The 13,546-nt window shown below is 50.8% G+C and overlaps 1 protein-coding gene across 1 annotated transcript; it reads right to left on the bottom strand.

The window, feature by feature from the left end:
- Positions 1-1,413: 1,413 nt before the first annotated feature.
- On the bottom strand, positions 1,414-4,155 carry SLC35C1 (solute carrier family 35 member C1). The gene is made up of 2 exons (XM_054400639.1): positions 3,612-4,155; positions 1,414-1,985 (listed from the first exon to the last, which is right to left on the bottom strand). Exons 1-2 carry the CDS (start codon positions 4,153-4,155, stop codon positions 1,426-1,428), a joined length of 1,104 nt encoding a protein of 367 aa, XP_054256614.1. The 3' UTR covers positions 1,414-1,425.
- Between the last annotated feature and the right edge of the window lie 9,391 nt (positions 4,156-13,546).

The following is a 13,546-nucleotide window of genomic DNA, read 5'->3' as shown; positions in this document are numbered from 1 at the left end:
ATTCATGAGAAGGTATCTGCAGTCATGAAAGCTGAGGCAAGAGCACCCCACCTTTTAGACAGGAACACATTCTGAGCAGAAATGTAGCGTCCTTCTGTAGGGCTGACCAGAAATCACCCACCAGGCACGGTACATTATGTAGCGTCCATGGGGCAGGGTATGAAGCAGTCACATCAGCTGCCCAGGACTGCTCTCCAAATACAAAGGGACCAGGAGTTTAGAAAGTTGGTGCAGCATCACAGTTGACTGTAGGATGTTGCTGCTGAACCTCGGGATCAGAAACTGCAGCAGAGTAACCTCAGGTGGCACTTGGATATGATCCAAGTGTGGGGGGAAGGAAGGGGCAGAGATTTCTGAAGAGAACTGTTCAGCAGCAAATTTCACATAAAGGGACTGATGCAGCTGACAAAAATTAGGATTTTTTGGGGGGTTAAGGATTCACTGAGCTGGCCATGGGCGTGTGTTTAAAAGGAACAAGCCAGAAGGAAAACTGCAAACATCAGAGCAGATACAACATAAGTATGGAATAAGGGCTCCAGAACAAGTCTAATTAGCAACAAACCCATTTTTAAACACAAAACTATCCCCTACAGAGGGTGAAGAGGACAAGTGTTGCAAACCCCATGAACTGGGATCTCCACCCTTCAGAAGCAAGTGCTTCAGAGTAACTTTTCCCCTCCTACCTGTCACTTGACAAAGGCAGTGTCAAAGCTCACTCCCCCTGAAGAAAGGTCCCTTGAGAGCACGCTCTCTCTCTAGGCACACAGTGCAGAAGGAATGAGAGGTTTCATCTTTGATTCTTAGGATTATTTCCTGAACTGAGAAATCAGGTGGAGAAAAACATAGGAAAGACCTCAGCAGGATAAATCTGACTCACTGGAAATAAGATTTGGAGGCACTGCTGCTGCTTAGACTTGTAGAGAAACAGAAGGGAGGGACTTGCCCTTTCTTTACCCCCAACAGGGTAGCAGGAAGCACAGCTGTTGCCAGCCCTTTTACAGCAGAGCAGTTTACTGGAGCCTCTTCCCTAGGTGGGGAGGGTTCAGCATTTTGTAACTTCAGACAACTTTCATTCAGTTCACCCTAGATCCCTAACTACACAAACCTCTCCTCCCAGCCTTTTGTCCTCAAGGAGCACACACCCTCAAAGACAAACTGCCCAGATTAAGTCAACAGCGACATCCATTTAAAAAAAACGTTCACAAAAAACCCAATTGCTCTCTACAGCACATGCGGTCCCCAGCTCCAATACAGTGAGATCCCACGGATAAAACACGATCCAGCCAGGTCTTTGGCTCTGGTTCCTGACACAGTTCCCCATACACTTTGCAGGTGAATTTTTTCCTGCTCCTTGCTCTTTCACCAGGAGGAAAGGAGCACCAAAGGTTAATCCCCTGGGTGCAGAAACGGAGGTGCAGCAGCTGCCTACACACCAGTCTCATTTCTTTCGCTGCTTTTGATGTTAGCATCCTCTTGCACCTTTCTCATCTCCAGCCCTTTCACCCATGTGTAGGCGAAGGAGCCTCCCAGAACCATCAAGTTACTCGTCCACCACAAGAAGCTCTTTGCCTCCTCAAAGTAGATAACAGCCAGCACTGTTTGGGCACAGGCCTTGGCTGTCCCAGACACGTTGTGAGTGAGTGGGCTAGTGAACTTTATCTGAAGTCCAGTCACATACCCAATGGCAAAACCAAACACTCCCCCTAAGGTCATCATACCCCAAAACCCGAGGTTCCCCAGCTTGTCAAAGTGGTAGAGGGTGTGGAACTCTCCCAGCAGCAGCATCAGTGGAAAGAACAGGACACAAGCATTGACGTTGTTGTAGAAAGTCAGGCGCCAGATGCTACCATCCACCACAGGCAGCACCTTTTTGGTGTAGATGGCATTGAGCGAGACACACAGGCTTGCTAAGATCCCGAAGAATATACCTGTCCATGACAAAGTGCCCTCTGCTCCTTCCTGGTCAACACCCAGCCAGAAGCCACCTGCAACCAAAGAAATCAGGCATCATATGAACAACTGCAGAAGGACTCAAAACATAACAGTCAGCAATTCATCATCTACCTTAAAATGAGCAACCACAACCACAAGTAGAGACAGGCTTAAGGGCTTCCCCTTCCTATTGAGTGAACCCACAAAGTGTCATGACTAGTGTCCTGGGAAGATTTATTTTGGGAGAGCAGGTAATTGACTGTGCTATCTTTCAGTCTCAGACTATTCCCACACTGAGCAGGCAGCACGAGTTTAGAAACTGTTATTCCAAGGGGCCATGAACTAAAGTTAAAGCTGCTCTGTGTATACATCATTTTCAGGAGATGATGATTTTTTAACTTTTTTTTTTTTTTTAATTGAAAAGGCAGCAAACTGACACACAGGTAGAAAGAAATATTCCTCAAGGTTAAAAAAAAAAAAGCCTTGAAGGTTTTGCTGCACCGTTAACAGGAAGGGAAAGACAGGTCATAGAAGAAGATGGAAAGATAGCAAACATCGATGCAATATTAAGATGCTTGATCAAAAAAAAAAAAAAACAAACAATCACAAGACAAAGTTAGTGGAGTATCTTCAATATGTTAAAACTTTAACAACCTCCAAAACAGGCTTTTTGTCTCCAAGGCAGAGAGAACTCTCCCCATCCAACTCATAAGCAAAACAAAAGGGGAAATGAGATGAGCTGTTAAAGGAATACTACACTGCCTCTGCATTAGCTGCTTTGTGTTGGAGGTTGTCTGGAAAGCTGCCTGCAAAGCAGCTAAAGCGCTTTAAACTAAAGGAGATCAAGCCAGGGGGACAATCTTAGAGAAACACTGTAAGGCTAGCAGATAACCATAGTTCTGGGCAATACCAGAACACAAGACTAGCTGAAGGCAATTGCTTGCATCACTTGGGTGTCATGACTTCTGTGGAGAGGAGATTCCCTTGTCTCATTTTAACCTAATAGAACACATGTCCACCTCAAACCGGACTGAAGTCAGCACTTCACCATTCTTGGCAGATAAATGGCCCTCCAGTGGAAAGCAGCATTAACGACGGTTTTGGAAGGAAAGACCTGTAAGCAATTCCCGTTAAGCCAGTCAATGCCCTGCCCTACATCCTAACCACATAACCAGATCTTCTGGTGGTGTTTTACACTTGGCTAACCCTTCATCATAGGAATTCAGTGTCTGAATTGGGTGGCTCCATTGTACGGCCCCAACGGTGCTGACAAATACCTTTATTGTTACCAAAGATAATGATCAGCAAACAAAGGAGAATAAGAAGAAAGCCACCTGCTGTTTTATGACCTTTCTTGGGGAAAAAACCCAACAACACACACACACAAAAAAGGTAAGTTAAGTCAAACTTCTTTAAAGAGGAAGGTTTAGTGCTCAAAGGGAGGAGGGAGCCATGGCCAAGTAAGAGCAACTTCCCTTCTTAACGAGTTACCTACATGCTCCAGCCATGTGAAGCTGGTTGCAAGAGGCAGAGCAAGGCATGAACCCTGAGCGACCCCCATCTTACCGGGAAGCTGCCATGCAAGTGAGAATGGCTGCACAAGGGGATGCCACCCTAGCTCCCTCTCTCTTGTTTGCCTGGCTGTGGGGTGGGTGCAGTCCCCTCCCACTCCCCCTCACCTATGATGACTCCACAGGCCAGCAGGGCATAGAGGGAGGTGGTCTGCTTGAGGAGCACGTAGGAGAGCAGCACGTTGAAGACGGTGGTGAGGGAACGCCCCACGTTGTAGAAGGCCACGCCAACGTGCTTGAGGCAGAGGTTGTTGGAGGTGACCATGCCGATGAAGACAATGGAGAGGGGCAAGACGCTGCGGGACACCTTAAGGTCGAGGCGCAGGGTGGGCAGGCTGGGACAGGGGGACCCGCAGCCGGCCCCCAGGCTGAGGCCCAGGCAGAGGGCGGCTGTCAGGGCACACTGGAAGAAGGTGACAAACAGGGGGGCGTCGAGGCGCAACGAAGGGCTGTCCAGCAGGTACTTGTTGAGGAAAACCATGGCGATGGAGACGAACCAGTACAGACAGACCACCAGGGCGATGCGCAGGGCCCGCAGCAGGAAGGGCGCCTGCTGGTCCCCGCCGCCCTCCGCCGGCAGCAGCGGGTCGCCGTATCCGCTGCCCAGCGCCATCCGCAGGATCCCCGTCCGCGTCAGCTGCGCCCTGGTCATGGCGGGCGGCGGGGCCGTCAGCTGACGGCCATCGGCCCCCGCCCGGCCCGCTCCGGCCTCCCTCCTCCCGCCGCCAGCCCCGCTCACCAGCCGCCGGCCCCGCTCGCTCACCCGCCGCCGCCTCCGGTCCCGCGCTTCCCGGAGCACCGCGGCCCCGCCCGCCGCCCTTTATTCACGCCCCGCGGGCGCCGCTCGGCGCCTCCCCGGCCGCCCGGCCGCGCCGCCATGTCGGGGGAGGGCCGGGCCCGACCCCACCGCCCCGCCCCGGGCAGGGGGAGCGGCGGGAGCAGCGGGGCCGGTTGGCGAGTAGGGCGTGTTGGGATGGACGGAACAAGCGAAGGATTTGGGCGGGGGCCGTTGTGCTGCCACACGGCAGGAGTTCGTGGTGGCTAATGACAGCCCGGACTGGTGACCGGCGGCACTGGGCAGCAGGGCCGCGGTGTGAGGGAGGTAACTGGGAGCAGCCCCAGCGTTGGGAGCAGCACCCGCAGCTCCGGCTCAGCTCGGTGTCCCGAGTGGGATCTGAGACATGTGCAATGCGTGATTTCCTTATCCGGATTTTGTCCACAGTCGGTCACAAAGCACGGGTCTGAGCTTCGCTGTCTAAGTCTTGGTTACGGGATAAAGTTCATCTTTTTGTGAAGGCTAATAAAACCTTCCCGATAACGACCTCAATGAGGTAGACAGTTGCAAGCAGCCCATAAGCACAGTACAGGGAGGTGGCAGCTGCCTTATTTCTCTTCCTGCAGTGTTAACTTTGAACTCTAATCAGGAGGATGCCAACGCCATTAGCTGCTCCCTTCCTGATATGCAGCCTGTGCCCAACTCCACACGCATGCCCTTGTGACATGGCAAGCAGTGCAGGAACTAACTGCTTCCAAAGTAGCCTGGGTGTTGGTATATAGCTGCACACACTCTCCTGCCAAAGCACTTTCAGTTATTCCACATCCCACATCATCCTTCTGGACATAAAAGACCCATCTGCCCGTGCTCACATGCCAAAAGCTTCCACCTTTTCTTAATGATGCTTTATAACAAAAGAACCTTTTCAACACCAAATTCTATCATATCGTGAATTCAAGCTGCTGGGCAGGATGAAATAGTTTTAAAATCAATGCCAGATTCCGTGTGGTGGAGGAGGCAGCGGTGAGCTCAGTGCCAAACGTTGGTCAGCACCATTCCCTGGTTCCTTATTTCAGCTGAAACTGCTGCAGAATGTTTGGGCTGCGATGTCTTGGGGCCCAGCAATTGGAAGAGGGCACAACTAAAGGGTGAGTGGGGTGGGATGGGGTTGGTGGCAAGGGCAGTGCTGTTAGTTGCCCTCATAGCAGTTGTGAAGGACAGAAGCATAGCAGGAGTTGTGAGGGGGGAAATGATGTATTTCATCAGACCAGTTGTCGCAGCTGGAAAACGTTTCAGGAGTTACGTGCTTTTCTTGACTCTCTGAAATCACACTTGATCCACCAGCCCCAGCTGCATCATCTGGGCTAGTAAAAGAGGTCACTTTCCTTACAGCCCTTCCATTGTAACCAGCTCTTGGCCACTGGTGGGAATCATGTTCTCTCTGGACAGAGAAAGCTGGTGCCTGGGTGTTTTCCCTGGGCTGCCCAAGTGTCCCACAGGGTGACAGAGAGCTCTGGGTATGTCCTGAGCACCAGCTTGCTAGAGGCCTTGCAAGCTCAAGTGAATTTTGCTTCCTCATCTTACCAAGGTCCCCACTCTGCCTGCACAGGCAGCCAGGAGAGAGGCAGTGATGCATGGTGTTTGCCTAAGCACACACAGGGCATGAGAGTTGGTGGATGCAGGACACCCATGAAAACAGCAGAGACCATGACTCTGCAGAGGGGCTGGCATCAGGGCAGGGAAAGCTGATATTGATATGCTGGAAATGACCAAACACTGTCCCCTCTACCTTAGCCATGCATTCATCCTGCTGCTATAAGTGCAGCTAGCACTGATGCATTGCAAACTTCCTGTCCTGCATCCCTTCCAATCCACATCCTTCCAGCACCTGTCCCAGCACTTCTGCCATAAACAGCATTGCTCAGGTAAGAAAAAGAAAGCAAACAGCCTGGGTGTGGGACACTGGGTTGGTTCTAGAGGTCCCTGTGGCTGGTAACACATACCTGTGGCTTCAGCATCACACATTTGTCTCAAGTTTCAAGGAAATGTTCAAGACCAGCTGGATGAGGCTTTGAGCAACCTGATAGTGGGAGGTGTCCCTACCCAGGGCAGGGGGTTTGGAACGGGATGATCTTTAAGCTCCCTTCCAACTCACGCCATTCTATGATTCTGAATGACCTCCTACCACTAGTGCTACAAATACAACATCACCTTTGGCAGAGTCAGAGCCAGATATAGATCTTCCCCTGCTGCCCCTCCACTTGCTAGTGTTGTTCAGAATGTCTTCTCTAAACTAAACACAGGAATTGGAGATGGCAAAACCCCCAACCCTTCGATTCTGTGTTGTCCACTCATTCAGCACATGGAAGATTGCTTTGTCCTGCCCAAGTTTGAAATATCCCAATCAATAAAATGTTCATTGTTCCTCCTGGGGGATTATTCTCCAGCCTTATCACACATGTATGGCACGTCTGCATGGGAGAGTTGACCAGAATAGCTCTCTCAGCTCTGTCAATATAACTCCCTGGTGTTGACAGTGTATTCCAAAATAAAAGTGATTTATTCTGGAATAATCAAGTAGTTCTGTGATAGTTGTGCTGGTCAAGCTCCCTAGGCAGAGCTTGTCTACAGCATGGCAATAGTTCTGACAAGTGCTTTGAATAAAGGCTTGCCTAGATGCAGAGTTACCAACCAGCAGAGTTACTCTGCTATAGCTGTGCCTGCCTCCCTTCCTGACTGGGATGTTCTGATTGGGAAGGAAGGTGATTTAAAGTTGTGGAAATTTCAGAGTAAAGGTGGCAATGAACAAGCTATAATGCTAATTGAAGCTGTTGTGACAATGTAGTCTGGCCTCCTGCACAGCACCAGCCTTAGGCTTCCCTGAAAGAATTCCTGCTTGAATTAAAGCTTGCTTTTTTTTTTTGGTTGGGGGGAAGTCAGTCTTACTTAAAAATACTTCCATGGATACTGAATTCAGCAGTACACCAGCAGTATTATTCTGATGGCTGGTTACTTCACACTGAATATAAGATTACAGAGAAGATTTCACCTCAACGTGAGGAGAAACTTCTTTACACTGAGGGTGACACAGCACTGGAACAGGCTGCCCAGAAATGTTGTGGAGTCTCCTTCTCTGGGGGCTTTCAAAACCCACCTGGATGCAGGATTACCCTAAGTGATCCTGCTTTTAACAGGGGGGTTGGACCCAACGGCCTCTTGAGGTCCCTTCCAGCCGCTAATGTACTGTGATACTGTGAAATAGTGCACACTCCTTTTCATGCTTGGAGTTGCCTGGTTCAAGATGTCAAGCCTCTGGATCTTGTTATAGCTTTGCTGATGTTTTTTTACAAGCAAACACCTGCAAGCCAGTGAAGTTACCTTTTAACCTATTTTTTTTTTAAAAAGATAAACCCATTTGACTTCCTTACAGAGCACATTTATTGTGCTACAGCAGCAGCAATTCATTCCCTTGAGCAGACAATACCAAGCCATTTCCTTGCCCTGCTGCCTGGTTGTACATTAACATGATAGCACAGATCATGAAGAACCAGCACAGCATTGTTTCTGGTTTAGGAAATGTTCACGTTCCCTGAGTCCTTTCAAAATAAACAACTATCACAATTGGAGGTCTGAGTAGCTTCAGTGGGTTCCTTGGTGATGGGAAATCTGGCTGCCCTGGTTGTGTCCATGTTGCCATGTCCTGTGAGGTGCCTGCACGGCTGTGGGTGGCTGGCACTCCTGAACTGCAGGCTGGCACACACACAAACACACACACACAAACACACACACACACACAGAGTGCTGCCTGCAGGCTGACACACACACACACACACACACACACACACACACACACACAGAGTGCTGCCTGCAGGCTGGCACACACACACACACACACAGTGCTCCCTGCAGGCTGGCACACACACACACACACACACACACACACACAGAGTGCTGCCTGCAGGCTGACACACACACACACACACACACAGTGCTGCCTGCAGGCTGGCACACACACACACACACACAGAGTGCTGCCTGCAGGCTGGCACACACACACACACACACACAGAGTGCTGCCTGCAGGCTGACACACACACACACACACAGAGTGCTGCCTGCAGGCTGGCACACACACACACACACCACACACACACACACACACACAGTGCTGCCTGCAGGCTGACACACACACACACACACACACACACACACACACACAGAGTGCTGCCTGCAGGCTGACACACACACACACACACACACACACACACACACACACACACACAGAGTGCTGCCTGCAGGCTGGCACACACACACACACACACAGTGCTGCCTGCAGGCTGGCACACACACACACACACACACACACACAGAGTGCTGCCTGCAGGCTGACACACACACACACACACACAGTGCTGCCTGCAGGCTGGCACACACACACACACACACACAGAGTGCTGCCTGCAGGCTGACACACACACACACACACACACAGAGTGCTGCCTGCAGGCTGGCACACACACACACACACACACGCACACACTCCTGCCTGCAGGCTCACACACACACACATACACACACACACACAGACACAGAGTGCTGCCTGCAGGCTGGCACACTCACACTCACACACACACACACACACACAGTGTGCTGCCTGCAGGCTGGCACACACACTCACACACACACACACACAGTGTGCTGCCTGCAGGCTGGCACACACACACTCACACACACACTCCTGCCTGCAGGCTCACACACACACACTCACACACACACTCACACACACATTCCTGCCTGCAGGCTGGCACACACACACTCCCACACACACTCCTGCCTGCAGGCTGGCACACACACACACACACACACACACACAAGCACACACTCCTGCCTGCAGGCTCACACTCACACACACACACACACACAGCACACACTCCTGCCTGCAGGCTCACACTCACACACACACACACACACACACAGAGTGCTGCCTGCAGGCTGATACACACACACTCACACACACACACACACACACACACACACACACACACACTCACACACACACAGTGGCTCTGCTGCCTGCAGGCTGGCACACTCACACACACACTCCTGCCTGCAGGCTGGCACACACACATACACACACACACCCCCTCACCCCTGCCTGCAGGCTGGTGCACACACACTCACACACACACACTCTCTCACACACTCACATGCATGCACTCCTGCACTTCACTTATTCCTTTCCTGTGTGAACAGAAAACCTTTTAAAAGACGACAGGCAGTGCTCCTCTGAGTGGAAAGCTGTCCCCTCCCCCCTTAAATTATGTGACCTACTTGAAAGCAAGCAATCAGCTGATAACCAGCGGCTCTGCTGATAAAACAGCAATAGGCTTTGGGGTGTAGATCAAAGTCTGTGGCGAGATTGTGGCATAAATTGCATTTTCTAGCCACACAAGAGACCTGGGTGTATTGACCAGTGTGTTACTGTGAGAATAAGCCATGTAGAGTGGCAAATAAAGCAGCAGAAAGCACCACTGGTTTGGGGTATTTCTGAGCCTTCAGAAGACCCCTTTAGGGTCAGGAATAGGGCTGAGTCCACTACCCAGAATGGGAAATGGAAAGAAACCAGCTCAGAAGTGAGGTCATTGCAGTGTATTTAAGCCTTTACTGTTCCTTGTGTGCACGTGAGTCTGGTTTCCAGTTAATACAAAGAACCCTGATGCAGATCACAGGATGTTAGGGGTTGGAAGGGACCTCAGAGATTATCAAGTCCAACACCCCTGCCAGAGCAGGACCATAGAATCTATCACAGGTCACACAGGAACACATCCAGATGGGTCTTGAAAGTCTCCAGAGAAGGAGACTCCACCACCTCCCTGGGCAGCCTGTTCCAGTGCTCTGTGACCCTCACAGTGAAGAAGTTCCTCCTCATGTTGAGGTGGAACCTCCTGTGCTGCAGTTTATATCCATTACCCCTTGTCCTGTCCCAGGGTGCAACTGAACAGAGCCTGTCCCCTCCCTCTTGACACCCAGCCCTCAGATATTTATAAACATTGATGAAATCCCCTCTCAGTCTTCTCTTCTCCAGACTGAACATCCCCAGGGCTCTCAGCCTCTCCTCAGGGCAGTGCTCCAGTCCCTTAGTCATTCTGGTAGCTCTCCATTGGGCTCTCTCGAGTAGATCCTTGTCCCTCTTGACCTGGGGAGCCCAGAACTGGACAGGTTCCAGGTGTGGCCTCACCAGGGCAGAGTAGAGAGGGATGAGGACCTCCCTCAACCTGCTTGGACTCACTCCTCTTAATGCACCCCAGGATCCCTTTGGCTCTCTTTGCCACAAGGGCACATTGCTGACCCATGGATACTTCTTATCCACCAGGACTCCCAGGTCCTTCTCCAGGGGGCTGCTCTCTAGCAGATCACCTCCTAACCTGTACTGCTGCAGTTTATTCTTCCTTCCCAGATGCAGGACTCTGCACTTATCCTTGTTGAACCTCATTAGGTTTGCCCCTGCCCAGCTCTCAGTCTGTCCAGGTCTTGCTGAATGGCCACACAACCCTCAGGTGTATCAGCCAAGCCTCCCAGTTTGGTATTGTCAGCAAACTTGCTGAGCAGACTACCTGGAATGGGAAATGGAAAGAAACCAGCTCAGAAGTGAGGTCATTGCAGTGTATTTAAGGATTTACTGTTCCTGGTGTGCACGTGGATCTGATTTCCAGTTATATAAAATTATTATTGTTATAAAATAAAAAAGAGAGTGAAGAGCACAAAAAACCCAAACCAAAACAAACAAAAAATAAACCCCCAAACCAACCAACCCCTCCCAAACAATCTAACAAAAACAAAACAAAACAAAACAAACAAACAAAAAAAGAAAAAACAACCAAACCAAACCAAACCAAACAAACAAGAAGAGCAAACATCTGATAGGTACCATAACACACAGGGACACTAACAAGACTTTATCAGCTCCATTTTCTTCATGTTGATTTTCCTTTCTTTTTATTTATTTTTTTTTTTACTGTCAGTTGGTATGATTCTAAAATAAAATTTAATTACCTTTAATTTGACAATGCTTCTGAATGGGTCCCCATCATAAGAAGGACACAGAAGCTGTTGGAACAAATCCAGAGGAAGGCCACAGAGATGATCCAAGGGCAGGAGCACCTCTGCTAGGAGGATAGGCTGAGGGAGCTGGGGTTGTTCAGCCTGGAGAAGAGAAGACTCTGGGGGTACCTTGCAGCTTCCTTCCAATACCTGAAGGGATCCCACAGGAAGGCTGGAGAGGGATTTTTCATCAGGGTGTCTAGAGACAGGACAAGAGGGGATGGTTTGAAGCTAAGGGAAAGTAGGTTTAGACTGGAGATTAGGAAGAAGTTCTTCAGTATGAGGGTGGTGGGACTCTGGAATAGGCTGTCCAGGGATGTTATGGATGCCTCCTCCCTCAGGATGTTTAAGGCCAGGCTGGATGAGGCCTTGGGCAGCTGAGTCTAGTTGAGAGGCATCTCTGCCCATGGGAGGGAGGTTGGAGTAGATGATCTCTGAGATCCCTTCCAACTGAAGCTATTCTGTGCTTCTATGTAAGTGTATCTGTACATATGCACATGTGTGTATGCTCAGCCTACATATGATCAGTGTGAGCCCACAACAGCACCCAGGCAGAGAAGGGTTCACCCAGGAGGGTTCACCTCTGACAGAGTGTTGCTTTACTGGAGGTACTGGTGATTCTTCTGGTTAGCTGTGCACCTTGGTAAGACTGTCCTGAGCCTTCGAATCTGAACAGTGGGTTATTGCCTAGTAACGACAGGTCTGAGCTGCCACACCATTATTTCATATTTGCTGGTAATTAATGCAGGAGAAGGAGGCCAATGCAAAATCCAAGCCTAATTTATCAGGTCAGAACAGCCAGATCAGGTCTCTCTTTGCTAGGTTGTAAACATGAGTCAGGGTGAGAAAACAGAGACATTTCTTAGTATTGTCTGCAGACAGAACCCCGTCCTAGCACCAGTGTTTCCTGTTACTACACAGCACCTTTCCAGACCCTCCCCAGCTGGCAGGGGAAATTGGCTGTGGCAGGGTAGAGCTGCTGTAACTGTGCATTGTGCAGGATAACAGATGTCTCTGCAGTCACATTGAGGGAAAGCCTGCAGCACCTGGGGAGTCCAGTGCAGAGGTGGCCTGGTGTCACTGCATAACAGGAATGGATTTGGTCCTGGTGGATTTATTAGCTGTGGTCCTGTGCCAGCCTTGTTGGCCCAGGCAGCTACTGCCTGATGCCTGTCCCACACACTGCCCTCCAGCAGCTCGGTGGCACCAGCTGGAGGGTGCTCGAATCCAGCTGCACCCATCTCGGACACCTTCCTGGATCCCAGAATGCTGGGGACTCATGCAGAGTCTGCTGGAGCTCAGCCCAGAAGGGGCTAGCTCCCAGCTGGATCCATACCAGTTCTAAAACTGGATCAAAAAAAGCACTGCCTTGGCTCTTCAGCCTCCACGTGTCTGGTGCCAGGGCCCTGGGGTAGTCATGCTGACTCAGCTCTTTATGGAGGCAGTGGGTCCAACAGGTCCTCTGCATGGGCTCTGTGCCACACCAAAGTATCCCTGGACTTTGCAGACTTGAGCTGTCTCTGGAAGCAGATCAGGTGCCCCATCAGCTAATAAACTCAGCCACATCTCAGACTGTCTGGGGGCATGCCTGATCCCCAGCCTGGATAATCTGACTGTACCTAAGTGGAAGAATAATGCAGAAAAAACAGTTAATGAGGGTTTCTTCTGGCTGCCTTGCTCTTGTTCTTTACTGGTTTCCACAGGACTCCTGCCTTGCCTGGGAAAATGGGCAGAGAGCAGAGTTGAAGGCACCAGAAATCTCCTTTCACCCCCAAGTTGTGGCATCACTATTTGGCACATCTCTGAGCCTGGATCCTTCCTCTGCCCTGCTCCCCTGGCCTGAAAGTCCAGGTCTGCCCGAAAGAGTCCCAACTGGGACCCACCTGAACAGCTGCAGCAGAGGCACTGTGGAAACGATGTGTGATAAAGCGTGGTTGTGGCAGAAGTGACACTAGAGGGCAGGGCTGGCACACGGTTGGAGCCTTCCCGGGCAGGGCTGGGACAAGCCTGAGGCTGGAAGGCTGGGGCACAGGTGGGTGAGTCTAGGGCCAGTCTGTGGCAGGACCGGGATGGAGGGGAACCTTGGCCTTGCTGTCCTGCTCCACTTGCCTGCCTTTAGCCATGGGAGGCAGAAGTGGGTGTACACCACACAGTGCAAACTCTGAGC

This window comes from Indicator indicator, chromosome 4 (genome assembly GCF_027791375.1).
Source record: "Indicator indicator isolate 239-I01 chromosome 4, UM_Iind_1.1, whole genome shotgun sequence".
Taxonomy (NCBI): Eukaryota; Metazoa; Chordata; class Aves; order Piciformes; family Indicatoridae; genus Indicator; species Indicator indicator.
The sequence above is the reverse complement of the archived record's forward strand: the minus strand, read 5'-3'. Positions and strand labels throughout refer to the sequence as shown.